This window comes from Haemaphysalis longicornis, unplaced genomic scaffold (genome assembly GCF_048455015.1).
Source record: "Haemaphysalis longicornis isolate Haplotype H1 unplaced genomic scaffold, Haemaphysalis longicornis Haplotype H1 scaffold_3, whole genome shotgun sequence".
Taxonomy (NCBI): Eukaryota; Metazoa; Arthropoda; class Arachnida; order Ixodida; family Ixodidae; genus Haemaphysalis; species Haemaphysalis longicornis.
In genome coordinates this window covers 91269273-91287597 of record NW_027526335.1, presented here as the reverse complement: position 1 = coordinate 91287597, position 18325 = coordinate 91269273, and the positions used below count along the sequence as shown (strand labels likewise).

The window sequence follows — 18325 nt, the reverse complement described above, 5'->3', positions numbered from 1 at the left end:
CGCCGGCGAAACTGATGTCTATCTGATTTTGATTCACTCAAAAGGTGCCGGCTTGTTACTCTCTTGTTTTCATTTGGAATTTTTCTTGTGTTACTCATGAATAAACCACATGTATGCAACACAAACGATTTTTTTGTCACTTTATGGTCACCTTAAAAAAATTACAAAATTTTTTTCTCGAAATAGATTCACCTAAAGAATTTAAATCAGCAATAAAAAAAATCGATCCTGGGGGTTTGCATTTGGCGAAAAAATTTGACCCTCAAAGGGTTAAGTACACCCGCATTGACTGTCCCTTCCCTCCTCCCTTGGGACATCTGCCCATGCCAGGTACCTGAACCAGTTCCGGGAGATCTTCACCGAGGAAGGCCGCAAGGCTGTCAAGATCACCCAGCTGGTGCCTGGCAAGCCACCCGTGGTCAACCACACCCAGGGCCTGTACGGTGGCCTGGAGGAGCACGGCGAAGGAGCCATGGCCGTGCCCACCTCCAAGGTGCAGGAGCCCAGCCAGTCACCACCGCTGCAGGCCACAGCTGACGGCAGGTTTGTTGCTGAGCCGCTTTAGAGCTTGCGTGTGTGCTGTTTCAATGGTGATTGCATGTTGGCATCTAATTTTTCGGGTTACCACATTTTTGTCCATCACAGCCAGTAGTGAGTGCTATTACAGTCAAACCCGACTATATTGAACCTGTTTACATCAAATTATCTTTTATATTGAGCTATTTCTGGACACAGTACATTTGCTATGGGATTACAGTATAGTCCACTTATAACAATATCCAAGTGCCAAGGAAATCCCATCGTTATAACCGATGATTGTTATATACGGGTTGCTAAATAAAAAGACGGAACAGAGCTCAAAACATTTTATTTGCAGGCAAGCAAGGTTGTACTGCTACGTATTTGTGGAAAAGAAGCCATACTTGGTCAGCTTTGTTTGCTTCACATGAAGCTGGCACACCTCTTTTTTGAGAGCATCTATAGGTGCTTCACCTAACTGAGCGAAGGGTCCTTGGTGGAAACGAATTTCCTGAGAGACTATCATGCGCTGGGCCTCCTGTGAAGATGCTACCCGAGTAGGCTGTGCAACGGTGTTGTCAAAGTTGTCACTGCCACCGCTGTCCGCAGACGTTTCCGAAACATCGGCCCTGACGTCTGATCCGCGGAAAAGCGGAGGTAGTTGAAGAGGCACCCAGTGAAATTCAAAGCAGCAGGCACAGGGACGGGGCCAAAGCGGCGGCATCGGGAGGGGTGTTTGGAAGGAGAACTGTTCCCTTCCCCCTCTCGCTTCCCCGTAAGCGGCGCGGTTGGCTCGTTTTCTGAGGATTGGACAATATGCGAGGTGCATCGCGGCGCATGGTGTCGGCGTGGTTGGCGTGGAGAGCCAGCGGCAGCTCGCATTTTCAGTGCTTGCTGTGACCGGATTCAGTCGTTATATAGTATCTGATATCGTGGCACTGGAGCATTGTAATAAGCGGTTTATTTTCGCATGGAAAGCATACAAAAGCGGACAGGGCCATAGCTGTTCATCGTTATATCCGATATATTGTTATAAACGGTATCGTTATAAGTGAACTCGACTGTGTATAGCAAAAACTACGCTTATATCGAACAAAAATATTGGCGACAACCGATATACAGTAAAACCTCGTTACAAGAGGCACTCAAGGGAACCAAAAAACGTGTCTCTTGTAACCAAGGTCTCTTGTATGCAGTGTTGCTAACATGTCGAACATAGGAAAACCAACCAAACCGCCTTCATTTAAATCCCTCTTATAACCAAGTGTCTCTTGTAACAGTGTCTCCTGTAACGAGGTTGTACTGTATCTAGGGAGAAATACCGCAGAAATGCTCCCCCAAGTTGGCTTTCCTTCAAGGCGGAGGAGAAATTCCGCTGGCACACACTTCAAAGTGGTCTAGGGCAGTGGGCAGCTCTTTCCCCTCCCTCACTTCGCTCTCCCTATCATGACTGCTCCATCGCATTGTGTAGGGCGAGCCGTCAATACCCCCCCTTGAAAAAAATTGTGCCTGGTCTGCTTGCCTTTTTTTTTTTTTGCAATTTGTTGTGTTGGCGTTGTTCGCACTTTGTGGACTTTTTCGACAGTGTAGCTATGGTGGCTAGCGCTAGTGTCACTAAGCGTATTTAGTGGCTCTAGCTAGCGCGAACCTGCCAAATGTACTGTTCGCCATGAAGCTGGCAATCATAAATCGAAGTCGAACTTGGCAAGAAGTCAGACGTCCCGTCAGGCACGAGATTCCTGAGAGCACTTTGTCAAAGTAAGTTCTGGGAAGGTGTTACTAAAGAAACCGCCCGAAATTGCTTCAAATCTGCGTGCAATGCGTGCAAGTGATGATTGAAAATCATTAGGGCAACAAAGCCACCGCCGATGCTGCCGAAGTGTGGAGCGGGCTGTCGGAATTTCCGAATGCCATTGCTGGATCAACGGTTGGCAAGTTTGTGAGTGGATGATGGCGTCGCGACTACAGGAGAGTTTGAAAGACCGCATTGCCGAGCGCAAGTGAAAGCAGACACAATTAGGAAAGCAACGATGATCCTTTGTCCACAACCTCTGAAGTGATGGGTGCACTCGCACTGGTCCAACGCCTCTTCGCAAATGTGAAAGGTTGCGGCCTCAGCTGCTCTTCCCCGTTGAAGAAGTGCGTACTGTCTCGGGCAGCTAGGTTGTTCAAGCAGAAAATACAAGACTATTTCGTGTAAAAGTAAGGCAGTTTCTTGAATTAGTGTTTTTATAAATGCAATGTGCAATTATGACATCCAGTTCATTAGCTTGCTTATATTGAATTATCCCCTATATTGAACTAATAAGTGTTTTTTGCGAGTTTTATATAGCCGGGTTTGACTGTATTCAGCGTCAACTTCCTTTCCTGAAATCAGCGTAGAAGAGCCCAACTCATCACTCAAACTGTATCCAGCAGTGCACGTACTAAGTCAGTTTGCGTGCTGGATTTAAATCCACATTCTCAGATCCGAATTGTGCTTGCCACTCGCATTGTTTTCTACAGATTCCAATAAAAGGAGACTGCAATATTCTTGCACTAACACCCTCGTGATATAGCATGGAATGGCCATTTGAATGACAAACATGATTCATCTTTAAGCGTGTGCTGAACAAACAGGGGTGCAGGAAGATACGTACGGACGAGCGCACTCAGTGCACTAGTCTGTGTGCATCTTTCTGTGTCCCTGTTTGTTCTGCACAAGGTTAAAGGGACCCTGCAACACTTTCGATAAATGCTTTCACTCTTTCCTTCGTGTCTGGAAGCACTGCTAAAGCTATATAGTTATCGCCAGCACGGAGCGGCGCTGCGTGATTTGTTTGTCGCAGTAGATACATTCGCCTTCTGTTTCTGCTTTGTTTTTGTGGCTTTATTTTTTAACTCGCTATCGAATGCGTTCATTACTGCAACTCAAGTAAAGCCAGCCAACAGCCGCTACATGGCCTTAATGACGTAATTCAAGCGGTGGAAGAATGCCAAGACCGGGAAAGAGAGAAAAATCTTTCGAGCGAGTTTCCAAGTTATCTGATGGGCATAGAGCACTAATTTTTGCCTGAAGTACTTTGTGACCCTCTAATCTAAGTACTGGGTGTGTTGGGTGGCTATGTTCTGCAAGCATTTAGGATTTCTAAAAAAGTTGAAAATAGTGTTACAGGGCCCCTTTAAAGATGAATCATTTCAAACTAGGTCAGCTGGCAGTGATGATAAGCATGCCTCAAATATGTGTGTCAAACTAATGTAGCTGTAGACACTGAGATCTGTGTTGCCGCAAAGCTCTGAGGTGGCAGCTGTACGTGTCTGCCTTCTTCCCTTGGCAGGAAGGAGCCAGCTGCTGTGCAGGGACTGCACACAGGTGAGCACTCAATTCATCACTTCAGCCGACACCCGCAGACTTGGTGTCGCGAACAGAAAGTAGGTGTAGCACTATCCGCTACACAGCTATCACGTTGCACAGTGCTTCATTCTGTGTGGAGCAGAAAGCATCCCGCGCTCCTTTTCTTTCCTTGCGCTGAGAGAAAGTTCATCCATCTTTGGCATTCTTCTACAAAGCTGCATCGGTGGCGTGTAAGGATGACGTCAACTGCGCTCTCCCCCTCACAGTGTGTCCTGACGACGCTGCCAGCAAGTCGAACCAGGCCAGCACAGTCTCGGCCCCACTGCCAGCGCAATCGCCCGAGGTGGTCAGTCTTCCCAACATCAGCCTCCCGCAAAACGTGGGCCTGCACAACTTGGCAAGTGGCACTTTCTCTCACTAGTGCTAGTCATGGGAAATGGAAAAGGGGCGTTGAGAGTATGACACGCCTTGATTGTATATGACTGGGGTGCTTCTTGTATTAATTTTTCGAGAGAGAGAAAGAGAGTAGTAAACTTTATTGCGATACGGAGTTAGGAGGGGGCGGTGACCGGTGGTTGCAGCTCGTCGGTGACCAAGGCAGCTCGTTCCGTCAGACTTTTCTGCATCTGCGGGTCGGAGCTACCCAGCGTCGCCTCCCATTGCTCGGTGGTACGGATTAATGGGAAGGGATCTTTCTTGCATGCCCACATGGTATGAATGATGGTGTCTTTCAAGCCACGTGCGGGGCAGTTGGGGGACTGATACAGGGTGGGATGAATTAGGTGCAGTTTGACATGACAAGGCAAAGTGCTTGTTTGAATGAGGCACCATAAGTATTCTTCAGAGTGAGAGAGGGCACGATGAGCCGGCGGGAATATGCGGTGGGCGAGGTGGTAATGCTCAGTTATTTCCCAATAGCTAAGTAAGCTGTCTCAGGCTGATCGGGCTCCGTGCAAGGCTTCGGCCTGCTCTGGCAGTGAGTTCTCGAGCTGCTTTGTTGGCTGCCTCGTTGCCCCCCAGCCCTGTATGGGCAGGAGTCCAGATCAACTCTGTGGGGTCAGTAGGGGGATTTTGAACAAGAAGTTGGAGCGCCTGGGGAGAGATGGTACCTCTGGCAAAATTTTGAATGGCTGTTTTCGAATCAGAGATGATGATTGTGGGGTTGGCCATTGCGTTAGTGCTGGGGCGATTGCCACTTCCCCCGCCATTGCCGGATGACGGGTGCATATTGTGAGGGAGCTGAGGGGTGGGGAGTTAGGCCTGAATACTGCTGCCACAGCCTACGCGTCGTGATGCCTGTAGTCTGCCGCGGCTACGTAAAGCGTGCTCGGCTTGATGGGGTATTTCTCGGTCAAGGCCCGTGCTCGCTGTTCCCTGCGTGTTTTGTTGTGCACTGGGTGCATATTGCGTGGGAGAGGACGGAGGCAGAGGTGCATGTGAATGCTTGGGGGAATGGGGACTTGGGGATCAGTCATAAGCGGAGCTCGCAGATTTAATCTATGCATGATCTGTCGACCAGTGGGTGTTGTCGATAGGCGCTTAAGTTGATTTAGTTTATGGACCTCGACTATTTCTTCTGCACTGTTGTAGATGCCCAGCTGTTCTGATCTGGCAGTGGGAGTGCTGTGGGGTTACCGCGATGCCGTCTTGTATATCCAACGAATGAGACAATTAATTTTGTGCCAACTCTGCTTGCGAGGGATTGAGGTGTGGCAGAGAGTATGTAATGCGTCTTATTACAAATGCCTGTGTGAGGCAGATTGTCTCTGCTTAAGGCCTTTGTTGCGAGCTCGAGACGTTTAAATTATTTCAGCATGTGAAAGCCATGCAATTTCCAAAAGCAATTAATGGCTTTGGTTGGCCCATTTCTAGACATCTGAACTGTTATGTGGGTGGTAAACGTCCCTGGTTTTAGACTAGGCTGCAGTTGCCATTGTTTTGTTGGAGCGTCAAAGTAACCGTTAATATGACGTTAGGTCACCTGTACTGGAAGGGGGCTACAAAGCTATTAATCTTGTTTCGGGCTGTATACTGCGATATTCTGGTAGGTGCAATAATTATTGCACAAAAAACACATTCTTCCCCATTTATTACTACTCTGCACTGATGTGATGAAACATTTTGGGAGTTTCATCTTCTGGCCACAAAGTGCATCTTGGAGGTCATGTCTGAACAATATAAAAGTTCACACACATTCATTGTTGTGCTATGTTTGAGTCAGCTAGAAACAGGATTTTAGGAGATCCATCCACGAAGTTTTTAGAGGTAGATTTGTAGTTCTCTCTACTGCTTGTTCTGGAAAAAAACCTTTTTTCACTTGCGGCACTGAGAGTCCAGTTTTAGGTACACAGTATATTTTGGCATAGCATTGGGGAATACTTGTATCTTAAAGTTCCGAGAGAACACCCTCCCCCAAAACATTGCCCAACCCCTTTTAGAGGTGAAATACTCGATTTACTAAAAGACCCCCAAAGATCGCCCACCCTCTAAAATCACGCTACCCTCGACACCTTCGAAAGCCCGGGGAGCTTCCTCCACAAAAACGTCCCGTGGCCGCAAACACAACCGATGTCTCGGTTTTTAACAAAAAGAGACGCAACCATGTCCAGATCTTTTACTTGGTGTCTCCACAGTTTTTGTTGGTGGTGCAGCCACATTTTTGTAGTTTTTCGCACCCGACGTAAAAGTTCACCCATCCCGTATTTTTCACTTGATATCTCTGTAGTTTCGGTGGGCATTCTTTCAGAACTTTACGGTAGATGTCAAGCCACAGTTTTTTTTTTGAAAACATGAGAAAAGTAACAGGACGGAAAGTAGAAGACACACACACGGCGGTGACTAACAAGTCAAGTTGTCAGCGCCGTGTGTGTGTGTCGTCTACTCTGCGTCCTGTTACTTCGCGCTGTTTCTCACACTTTTAACATGCACGAACCAGCCCACTTGCTTCCTATTCTAAAATATGTTTATTTGCTTGCTCTTAGTGATCTTATTTTGCTGTCCTTTCTAAAAATTCGCGTTGGTCTGAAAAAAATAGTGTGCCTCATATGTGTTGGATCACAGCTGAGTTTTTATTGTTTGTGTCATTTGTATTTCCCTTGCAGGTGTCACTTGCAGGTGTAAACCTGTCCTCCGCAATACCTGTGCCCATCTCCTTGACAATGGTGCCGGTGACACAGTCCAGTGTACTGGTTGGAGCCACTGGAGGCCTGCACAGCCAGGTTTGTGCCTAGGAGACCCCATCTCCCTTCCCCCGTTCCTTTAGAGCTTGTTTATGGTCTTTTGACGGCACTCAGAATACTTGTCCTATTTGTTAAATTGAGAGCAAGAAAGTAGCATGGGAACATGGCTGTTGTTATATCTGATGGATGGTGATGCCCGAGTGAAAGCAAAAAATTGCAGTGCTGCCCTTCTGTGCAGCACTGTTGGAGCGGCAATGCACATTTCAATTTTATTAAAACGTGCACTCGATCTTTCAAGACCTGTGTTACAGCCACAACTAATCTGTATACCATGTGCCGGTGTAACGATGTTTGAAGATCTCTCATAACTAAGTGATATCACACCCTATTTGTGCTGACTGCCCCCCATATCTTCTGCAGATGCAGGACTCGCAAGTGCAGAGTATTCAGTCTGGAGTCAGCGTGGCACAAACAACCAATGTTGCGAGCATGGCACCTTCCGCAGTTATCGTGTCTTCTGGTGAGTACAGCGGCCACTGTTGCAACTGTGCACGCGAATACTGTTTTAGTGTGGAAGCACTGGTTGACTTGGTCGGCTGAAAACCTGGCGTTGTCTGTGTTGCAACCTAGAGATGGCAGACAAAATGGTCGATGGCACAAAGTGGGTCAAAGTGAAGTGCGAATTGAGTTGAAACGAAGATTCAGTAAATTTGGGTTTGGACGAGATTCAAACCCAGGACAATCAAAATGCAAGATATCAAACGTACATCTATTTTTAATTGAAAGAACATTGCTTAGTACCAGTTGTGCATTGATGTTTTGCCTGAAATATGCCTGTTTCTTTTTGCCAACTATGAAATATTGCACTAGATTTAATGGTGTGGAAAGGTTTTGCATGTATAGCTTCTTGTTTCATAATTCTTTTTATGTTTTGGCCGGGCTACTGAAACTCAAAATTTCTGGGTTCAAGTAGCCCAAGAAAGACTGTTGTCTTTTAAAACATCAGACTTTGGTCCCTCATGGTAGACTGACCAGTGTTGCATCTTTAAAAGGACCCTGCAGCACTTGCCACCAACCATTCTGAATGCCTGTAGTAATAAAGTCTATAGCCTAGCCCTGCAAGTTTCATCCCACAAGGATATTTGAAGGAATCTACGAGATGAAAAATCGCGTTAGCCTTCACGTAGCCAAGCCCAAAACCAGGCTTGCACCACCGGCTGTTGCAGGGATGGTGAACTCGGTGTCGACGGCGCTGAGCCCCGCGTCGGCCGTGCTCTCAATGCCCCTGACGGTGGCCACCCTGGGTGCACAGACCCTGACCGCCCAGCTGGTGGCCCCGGCATTGAAGGCCGCCCCGCAGGGGGTCCGCACCGCCTCCAACCCCGTCTCCCTGCTGCAGGTGAGGGGGCCGCTTGCTAGGTTTCCTCCCGCGTCTTGATAACACGGCCAGTCACCTCAGCCGCCCTTGTGGCCCCACAGCCATGGGGGTTGGGGCAGACGTCGTTTCAGTGTAGATGCTGTGCTGGGCTGCGGTACGGCAAGTGTGGGTGCAATGACGCTTGCCCGAAAATGGAGCAAAACTGACCCCATTTTTTTATTTGAGCATGCCAACGATGGTTCTAAACAATCTTGGTGAGAATTGGCTGCCTGTTATGCGGAACCCTGTTCAAATCTATGGGCCTGGATGGCCCAGCCTGTAACAAACACTGTCCATTGGACCTTACTGCGAACATCAAAATATGTTAGACTCTGGATGGTAATCGGTCAAAACTAGCATGCCATGGTCAAGCTAGGGTGCAACCACTGGAAAGTATTACTTTATATGTCTCAAACAGTTGTGGGCAATGCTTGTGTTAGCTAGTTTCGCAGGAGTCTAACAAAGCACTCTTGCAGCTAAAATTATAATTTTGAAATCTAAAAAATGGTTTTACAACTAGTTTTACTGAATTTTCGTTCCAGCATTCTTTGAAAACAAGAGACCGAAGGAAGGCATAATTAATAGAGCAAGTAAACTCGGGGGGGGGGAAACAGCCTCCCAGTTTTCAAAGTTGTGAACCTTCGCTTGTGCAGTTCTGCTGAGGAATGCTGTGCAGACATGATAATGATAAACAAACAGAATGGGCAGACCAACTGTTTCGTCTCATCCCGTAGTTGGCTGCCGACGCACTTGCCGAGACTGCCACTATCATAAACACTAGGGCATCACACATAATGAAACGTCTCCTGTCAGTTGACTGAACAAACAGACAACTTGTTGATGCAACTCTTCACAATGTTGCCATAGTTCTGCATTGTTCAGCTTCCGCTTCTGAATCTGGGCAAATCATTCTTAGCTATACCCGCATCATTTTTGTGGTTGTTTTCTGAAAATTGCGCGTATTCACTGCAGTGCCATAGCTTAGATATCTACAGGGTGTCCTAGCTACCATGCACCAAGATTTTTAAAAAAGGGCGATGGCGCTACTCGAAGAAAACCTAGTGATAATGTTTGCAGTACTGTGGAGAAGCAGACAGTAACTTTTTCATTAATGAGACTTTTGTGATTAATTATCTAACTTGAGAAGTACTCTCCTAATCATGAAAGTGTCAATGAGGCACTTGTAGGTACCCACGAGAGGCATCTAACTGCGGTATTTTCAGCGATGAACTCATTGCATACTCATTTATTCCGACTTGTAAAGAAACCCTGCAAAATATGAAAAATACCATGCGATGACGCGTCCGCCCACATCATAAAGCAGTGCCCTCAAACAGGCTAGGCTGCCTTCGAGTTAGCCAGAATGAATTGAGTTTGTGCCTTGTCTGCCACGTGCACCCCGCGAAACTTGCTGTTGCTGCTCCTTCCGTGCATATCATTATCAAGGTGAGGCGCCGTCTCTTTGGGCGGGTGACAGGTGAAAAAATTGTTTTCAATCAGCTTATTTGAGGGCGCTGGTTGATTATGCATGCGGGAGCGCTGTCACGTGGAATTTTTCATATTTTGCAGGGTTTCTTTATTAGTCAGAATAAATGACTACGCAGTTAGTTTGTCGCTGAAAATATCGAAGTTAGATGCCCCTCGTGGGTTCCTAGAAGTGCCTCATTGACACTTTAAGGATTACGAGACTACTTCTCGAGTTAGAAAATTAATTACAATTAGTTAGGTCTCACTAACAAAAAATGTTGGTCCGCTACTCCACTATACAGCAAACATTATGCACTAGGTTTTCTTTGAGTGACCCCATTGCTTTCCTTTAACATCTCGGTGCATGAATAGCTGGGACACCCTGTATATACACACAAAGTGCCATTGCAATGTTCACTGGTGCATGTGGACATGCAGTATCAACATTTTTTAATGCCAGTAGATGCTTGTGCTGCAAATGCATAAGTGGTGTTAAAAATGGTTTTTAACAGTGACAAGAAAGGGGGGTAACAAAGCAAAGATGGACTTGCGAAAATTTCGGAAGCCAAGATGATAATTTATCTGGCTTATTTTAAGAGCTCTTCTGGGTTTTTGAAGTGCACTTCACAGTAATGTGCGGTCTTGTACATACGGTGCTGCCCTTGCAGGTACCCGGAGGCCAGCAGGCACTGCCTCTGATTGGGACCTTGCCACGGCCGATGCCACCCACTGCCTCCAACGTCCTGAACAATGCCGCAGGTACGCCAGCTGGCACTCCTGCCACATTCGTTTTCTGGCGCGTCCTTCGGTTCGGGCTGTCCAACAGCAGCCACCATTGGTTGTACACCATTTTTGTAACAGTCTGTCTGGCTGTTTTTGGCCCTTTGATGACTGGCCCTTTTTTTTGTGGGTGTGGGTTTCAACACCCTGTTTTCTGCAATAGTGAGGGGAAGGTGTCGATGCCCCAACATACTTACCAATGGAAAAGCTGTTGCTCGGAGCCAGGCATGCATTGTATTTGATGATACGGTGTTCAAATTGCTGCACAGTAAGCTTGTTCTATACTTTCCGATGTCTTTTCCACGAGAGCAATGCACACTTTACATTTGCACCCGCTTAAAAAGGAAGTGATTGATTGATCGCAGGGTTTAACGCGCCGACACAGTGCAGGCGATGAGGCGCGCTGTAGTGGAGGGCTCCAGATTAATTTTGACCTGCTAGGGATCTTTAACGTGCGCCGAAATCTTGCACACACGGGCGTTTCCGTTTTTCGCCTCCATCAGAAAAGCGGCCGCCGTGGCCGGGAATCGAACCCGCGTCCTCGTGCTCAGCAGCTCAACGCCTTAGCCACTGAGCCACCGCGGCGGGTGCTTGGAGAGGAAGTAGCACAAAGAATAGGGAAAGAAGAGCAGCCACTTGTGTGAAGGACTGTTGGCTAACGACCGTGTGACAATTCTCGCAGGACCAACGCACAACCAGCAGCTGCAGATGGCCCTGCAAAAGCAGCTGCAGATTCAGCACAGCTCAGCCCCTTCCCCCCAGCAGCAGCAGCAGCAGCAGCCCCCCAGCACCACTGGGAGGCAGCGCAGCCGCAAGCGGTCGGGCAAGACGTAGCAGCAGCTCCTACCCACCCCACCACCACTCTGCGCAGCATTTGGCTTTTTTACCAAGAGGACCGCTCTTCTGCTGAACTTCGTCACGCAGACTGTCGCCAGTCGGACCTGTGTGCTAGTGTCGCCAGCTCCTTGGTTGCCTTCTGCGGCAGCCGAGCGTTCCTACACGTGCCTTCCAGTGGTGGTGGCCGCTCATCGGTTCTTTTAGTCTGTGGCCACTCGCAGTGTAGCCCGGTATCGGGAGTCTGCCATTGGCATTGACTCTTTTGGGAAAATGGGGACGTTGTACTACGGGGCATCAGGATGAACGCGTGCTAGGCACATGTTGACGGGCTTTTCCTCTCTGCAGCACCAAAGTACTCCTCTACGTGGCATTCTTACTTCTTTTACACGCCCGTTGTTTTAGCCAGTCTTTTTAAGATACTTTGCATGACAAGTGGTCCGAATGCATGCGTTTTATGACCTACAGGGGGACACGATTTAGGTTACAGGTTTTACGCAGAATATATGTTGAGAGACTTGTTTTAGAAAACGCCATTGAAAGGAAGGAAGTAGTATGGAATATCCCGAGGGATCTCTTTTAAAACAGTTGCTCTCTTTATGAAAGGTGGAGACCCGATGCAGTAGATTGTTTTACAAAGCTCCCCCCTCCCCCCCTTTTTTTTTCTCTGCTCAGTGCCACACTGTTAGTTGTGTAAAGTTGAATCGTGTCTCGCTCTGTTTGGTGCCCTGGTAAATTGTGCGCAGTGGCAACAAAAGGATATGTACATACGAAGAAATAGCATGTAAAGAATAGTTTTTAACACACAAGCGACATTGCAAACTGTGTTGTAGTGTTGCTGCGGTTAAAGCTGTATATTTTTAACGTTGAGTAAAAGTTCACTTTTACTGAAATAAATTTTTTTTTCTTTTTGTCAACTTGTCAGTCCACTCAAACAATTCGATCCAAATGGAGTTTTGAAAAAATACAGAAGCTGTTATGCAGTGCAGTCGGTTGTGTTCGACAGCGCTCTGGAGAGCAAAGCCCGGGTGTCCTTCACAAGTTGTCTTGCGAGTTCCAAATACTTGGACATCTGTTCTGTGCTCAGTGCGGAACCACCTGCAATGGCAAAGGATGAAGTAACAAAGGTTGCAGCACCGGCTGCAACAGTGCGCAATATCTAGCATTGAAATCAGCAGCAGGCCACAGTTAGGCCCCCTTACATTGCCATACACAATTTTCTCTTTTGCATCGCTACATTCACGCCTTAAAGTTTTCACAGTTTCATCTTCTCGCCAAAAAGAAAAGGCAGCTTTCACTTAATTTGCAACATATAAAACGCAGAAAGCAGCCCATATGGTTAGTTTCACAGCGTTTGCAAAAAGCATGACACATTGAATGTGTAAAATGAGGCTCTGTTGCATTTAGCTTTCGGTGTGGGAGTAACAAAGGCACCCTGCTACTAAACACCAGATCACTGCTGCAAAACACAGCTGCTGCCACTTTTTTCTCACGAAGACGAAAAACAAATACATGTCTCCGGATTGCACCTTGAAACAGCTGTCACTCCTATGGTCATATAAAAACACTAAGAGAGTGGTAACTCAAAATGAATTTTTAGAACTCGGAAATTATGTCAACACGAGTGTCACCTGTAGTAAACAAGGAAAAAAAAACAGCCAATTTATTACTTCCGGGCAGTGACAACAGAGCACTACATTTTCTTCGTGCCATCACCTGGTCCATATGCCAGTGATCAAAATGGCGGCTAATAAGAAACGCGTGCCACAAGCTTCCATCACTGTCGCCTAGTGCTTCCTCACAGTGAGCACCTGTGGGCACTATTTTCTTGTCAAGCAGCTCAGTACTCTGCATGAAGGGCATGCTAATGTGTCACGCTAACACCCACAAGTGTCGTTTGCATAATACTTTTGTTTCGTTGTCACACTCGCAAATTTTCGGGGTCGTAATTAATTCGGGGCCTTCCCAACCACGAAGTCAATTTCAACTGGAATAGCACCATTCTAGTAGTGATACAGCACTCGTTCAGGTAGGTGACATAGTGTAGCTGCTACGATATCGAATGGAAGATGCCATGGTCATTCACAGCATCTGCCCCTTGTGCTGACCAGCGAGTTCCATGCCCCAACAGCTCAGCTCGTACTGTTCCTCCCACCATACACCACTCAATTTCCTGGACAACAACGCTTGCATTCGGTTACGATAAGCACAGTTATCTCAGTGTTTCCAGAAGTCCACGAATAAAAAGTCCGTTGCATAGCCCGGCCAATTAGCCCAAAAACAACTGGTCGGAGCTAAACTGGAACCACAACAGTTCTAAAAAGATATATTGAGCACAGTTGGATAAGCCACTTGCCTGGCTTGTGAACTGCACAGATGTTGTCGTCAGCACTCAGGACAATCGTGAAGGTTTCTGAAGCGAGGCACTCCTCTTCGTACGTTGGGTCCACCACAATCGTGTCGTCCGCCAGTACCGCAACCGTCGCCGCCAAGGGCCCTTCTGCAACTTCGGCCTTCTCTCTTTCAAGCGAGACGTTCACCTCCTCGTCAGTGATCGCCACTTTGGGGAGTGTGAGTGAACTGAGGGCAGCAGTGGAGGCCAAGATGCAGGCCTCTGCCAGGTTGCCATCGTAGTCCAAGCACGTCATGTCCACATTCAGGCACCAACACAGCTGGAAGGCAAAGGTGGTGAGTGCACACCAAGGAAGGGAAATACGATAAGCAGCAATCCCACTGGGACATTGAAGCCTGCAGAAGTGGTGCAGCAAGCAAAATAATTTTTACCTTTCCTTCTTCGATGCACAGCTTCTCCAGGTCTATGCTGTCTGAACTGCAAGACAAGTTCCCGCATGAGAACGTTGAGACAAGCTCCTCCTTGCAACGTACGCAATGAATCATAACCTGGTTAGGATGTCGAGCATCATCTTGCTCAGAACCTGGGCCTGTTCACCAGGGGGTCCTGGCTTGAACAAAGGTGAGCAGAGAGGCAGCAGGTCCACATTCGGCACTGTGTAATGGGATAAGTAAAACTTTTGAAGAGGAAATCCAGGCTTGTTAGTCGTTCTGATAGGTTGATAGTTGGGTTTAAAGGAGCCATGAAGACAAAATGCAAGTTTGTGTTATTCGAAAGATTTCGTGTTTTATAGTGCCCCCAGCGCTTGTCCTAATGCAAACGATGCTTTATTCACTGAGAAATTCATCAATTTAGGTAAAAATTTTGATTTTCCCGCTCAATCATGCGTTTTCGTGGTCCCAAATGACATCACAGGAACCGACCGCTCTGCAGCCTAGGGTCCCTTGATTCACGCATCCCCCGTACAGGGTGGAGACATGAATGCGCTGGCGCCGCCATTTTCGTCCACTCGCTCGCTGCCGAAACAAGTCATTGTATCAAAACCGCGCTAAAATTATCGCCGCAACTGGGTTAACTGGCGAAGTTTGAATCATCTTATCTGTTTCGCGTTGCTGGGTCTCGTGGGAAACGAGAACGACATGTTGTGCACGTTGACCCAACTGCAGCGACACGGGACCGTTCAAAGGGTGTCTCCACCCTGTACGTTGGTGCTGGCACTGAGGTACTCGCGCGTTTGTTTAAGTTACTGTACCTAGATGGCGCCACCATACCGTGGCGTGTCGAAGTACGAAGCGGTACTTCTATGTTTACATGTGCTTTCGTAACTTACACTTACCACCATTCTTACGGCTTTAAAAAGAATGTGCCCGAAATTTAAGCGCAAATAGCTCGTTCGGCAAGCTTGTAAGCTCTGCCTAATTTGCGTTTACTTTCGCCGGCCTCCGCCAATCGCAGAACTGGCTCGAATGACATCATAGGTTCTGTTGCGGGAAATGAGCTAGTGAGTCGCATGGTCATTCCCTTTTTTCCTAATTATGTAGCTTATTTGAGCGAAGTTTATGCTAAAAGTGGTGTCAGTATGATTCTGACGAGGCAATCTTTTGAATGAACCAAACTTGTGTTTTCTCTTCATGGCTCCTTTAACGCACCGACGCAACGCAGGCGGTGAGGCGCGCCGCAGTGGAGGGCTTCGGATTAATTTTGACCACCTGGGGGTCTCTAACGTGCGCTGAAATCTCTAACACTAGGCGTTTTTGCTTTTCGCCTCCATCAGAAAAGCGGCCGCCGTGGCCAGGAATCGAACCCGCAACTTTGTGCACAGCAGCGCAACGCCTTAGCCACTGAGCATCGCCTCCTTTACTTTTAAATGCCTGCGGCGTCACTCCGGTTCCCATTGCTGCCAGGTCGCCGCCTTATTTGACTCGCCCATCGCACGGTGGTGCAAGTGACCGATCCTCAGTGGTGGTTGCGGCGTCAGCTGATGCTGGGTTTTTGTGCGCAATTTTGCTTTCATCTGACGCGTATTATAAGGTAAAAACCGCTTGCCTGTGTTTTTGTAGGGATTTTAGGTAACTTTACGTCTTTTCCAGGGTGCTTTATTGTGCAATCATTAAATGAACAGATTGTGTTTCGCTCATACAGTTTATTGGCCCGCTTTAACTGTATCGGTTTTGTCGCTCTTTGGTGGATTTATTGGCTACTTTTAATAGACAACTGCAACTCCCTATACGTAATCCTTTCTCTGCACAGTTTGCTGCTCTCATATGTTCGGAATAGTTGCGTTTCCACGCATTAAACAACAGCGGGGAAGCTGACTCATTGGGCAATGATATGACTGAGACGGACAACACACATGTTTATCACAAATTCAAACAAATTAAACGGCATCACACAGCTTAAGAACAATTACAAATGAACAGAAACAAAACAGATATGAAAACAAAAGTGCGAGTTGTTGTGTTAGACTGCGAGCTTTGTTTTCACATCTATATGCATGCAATGCGTGCGTGTATGCAGGCTTGCATGCATATGAGATGTGAAAACGAAAGTGCGAGTTGTTACTTTACACTGTGAGTACATAGACGTGCACACACACGTGCATCCATTTAGGTGTAAGGATGATTTTCAAAGCTTCAGAACTTTCCGTGACTAGGGGCTTTCCTGGCATTCTTGTTGGTCATATCAAACTGCGTGGTTGGTCAGCAGTGGCTTAATAAACTTTCTACATCTGAGTTCCATGAGCTCTCGCTGATTAAATAGCTTTGTCGGGATTTTCACATACCAAGATCGACTGGCATTGGTGTGATAAGCTCAACGCCGTGTTTCAAGCATGCTTCTCGAGGGGCTTCGTAAGCAACCAATCATCTAAAATCATAACGTCAGAAAACTTCAGGGTATGCGGAGTCACACTAGCTGCTGCGTTGGATATCTTGCGGATCTTGCCGGTGAGGGTTCCCGTTCTTTCTTTTTTTTGAAGCTGACATCGCTTCTTGCTTGTCGTTTCATCCGGCATCATGTACGAAGGGTAGTGCGGAAAAACACTGGGCACAGCATCTTACGTTTTTTCGTGCCACTCCGAAAGTCTTCCAGTGCAGACTGCAGACCACTGAGTAATTAAACGTTGAGTTGGGTTCCCAGTCCTTTATAGAAATGTTTTTTACACATTGTGCTTTCAGGGTTTCATTCACTGAGAACTCGTGACAGGAGACATCCGAATCCATCTTCCGCACGCTGCAGAGTGGGACGCGATAACATCGTATTCTTTGGTTTTAAATTTCGCTAGCAAAACATCGTCGCTTGATTAGAGGGAGCAGGGTTTACTTACATGAATTTAGTGGCAGGTATTCTCACAGATATTGTAAAAATACGTAACATGAACAGCCACTCACTGGCGAAAAAGCGGGAATGCTCAGTGCGCGGTTTGCCCGCGTATCGTCCGCTACCATGCGACCTAGCAGGAGAGGATCGGTAGCGGGAGGATCGGTGGGTGGCGCCAACACGCGGAATTCAGACGCAGTGGGAGAGAGCAAGAGGGGCACGGTTTGGGGTGACACCGCAGGCATTGGAATAGTAAAGGAGGCAATGCACTTAGCCACCGCGGCGGGTATTGTTAGTAGTTCTGCACACTTTGAAACTGCCACATTATAATATTTAAAAAAACTAAACAAAGACTAAGTGTTTCTTTTTCTGCCTCCGTATTTCCCCATTTTATTCTAAAGACGAGGTTCTGACCACGGCCCCTTACCAATAAATCCTTGCTTTGGCTCCGTGACTGCCGGATCAGCAAGTTCCTGTTGAAACAGAATAAAAAGTAAGATGTAAAAAACGCACACGTCTTATGGTAACCCGTTCTGGTTCACCCAAAGCGTATACGCACTGCTTTTACACCACAGACCACTGTTGTGCATCCCATTTTGACAAGCGCCGATCCATCCGCAGTTGATATCGACCCTGTAAAGTGCATCATGTAATCTCGTCAATAGCCTTCAGTATGGGTGTGCCTTGTTGCTATACACATATACACACCTATGTTTAGAGCCGTATCTCTCCTTTCTTTCAGCTCTCTTCCATCGGATCGAACGTAAGGTCCCTGTCACGGCATGACATGTAAGCACACGTGTTGACCTAACGTGGTATAACACGAAGGGGGATATATGTTCTTACCTGGCGTTGGGCCAGGTGAAGTCGTGACTGCAGCAACCTGCAGGTTGAATTTGAAAAAGCTGTAAGGCCTGCACCTCTAACAAATCTCAAGGATTTGGCAACGCGCACGTACTCACCTGAACTCTGCCGCCATTTTTAAACACCACAAACACTAGTGGATCTATGACGGGATCAACGTTGAACTGGTTGAAGGTTGAAGCAGTGAGGTAACAAGCCTTTTCTCTCTCTCACGGCGTAAACCATTGCTTTCTCTTATTTAAAAAGTGACGGAGATAGTT

General features: G+C 47.2%; 2 protein-coding genes across 3 annotated transcripts in view; one reads left to right on the top strand and one right to left on the bottom strand.

Annotated features, from left to right (window-relative positions):
• The window catches only part of Spt20 (transcription factor Spt20 homolog), a 100698-nt gene extending 89028 nt beyond the window's left edge, over positions 1-11670 (top strand). For both annotated transcript variants that reach the window (XM_077703779.1, XM_077703778.1), the window contains exons 14-21: positions 331-543; positions 3837-3871; positions 4120-4250; positions 6955-7071; positions 7453-7552; positions 8259-8431; positions 10585-10675; positions 11379-11670. In XM_077703779.1, coding sequence (XP_077559905.1) covers positions 331-543; positions 3837-3871; positions 4120-4250; positions 6955-7071; positions 7453-7552; positions 8259-8431; positions 10585-10675; positions 11379-11530 — 1012 coding nt within the window. In that variant the 3' untranslated portion in view covers positions 11531-11670. The remainder of the gene's footprint in view (positions 1-330; positions 544-3836; positions 3872-4119; positions 4251-6954; positions 7072-7452; positions 7553-8258; positions 8432-10584; positions 10676-11378) is intronic.
• Positions 11671-12047: 377 nt separating this feature from the next.
• LOC144174847 (exosome complex component RRP43-like) lies at positions 12048-18274 on the bottom strand. The gene is made up of 9 exons (XM_077703783.1): positions 18164-18274; positions 18048-18084; positions 17910-17973; positions 17761-17834; positions 17629-17674; positions 14432-14537; positions 14315-14360; positions 13887-14202; positions 12048-12628 (listed from the first exon to the last, which is right to left on the bottom strand). The coding sequence occupies exons 1-9, from the start codon at positions 18178-18180 to the stop codon at positions 12507-12509; spliced, it is 828 nt and encodes a 275-aa protein (XP_077559909.1). The 5' UTR covers positions 18181-18274; the 3' UTR covers positions 12048-12506.
• Between the last annotated feature and the right edge of the window lie 51 nt (positions 18275-18325).

Coding starts and splice junctions, on each gene's coding strand:
- LOC144174847 (XM_077703783.1), bottom strand. Junction 17,974..18,047: donor TTCACCTGGCCCAACGCCAG/GTAAGAACATAT, acceptor ATGCCGTGACAG/GGACCTTACGTTCGATCCGA. Junction 14,538..17,628: donor GCCAAAGCAAGGATTTATTG/GTAAGGGGCCGT, acceptor CCCATTACACAG/TGCCGAATGTGGACCTGCTG.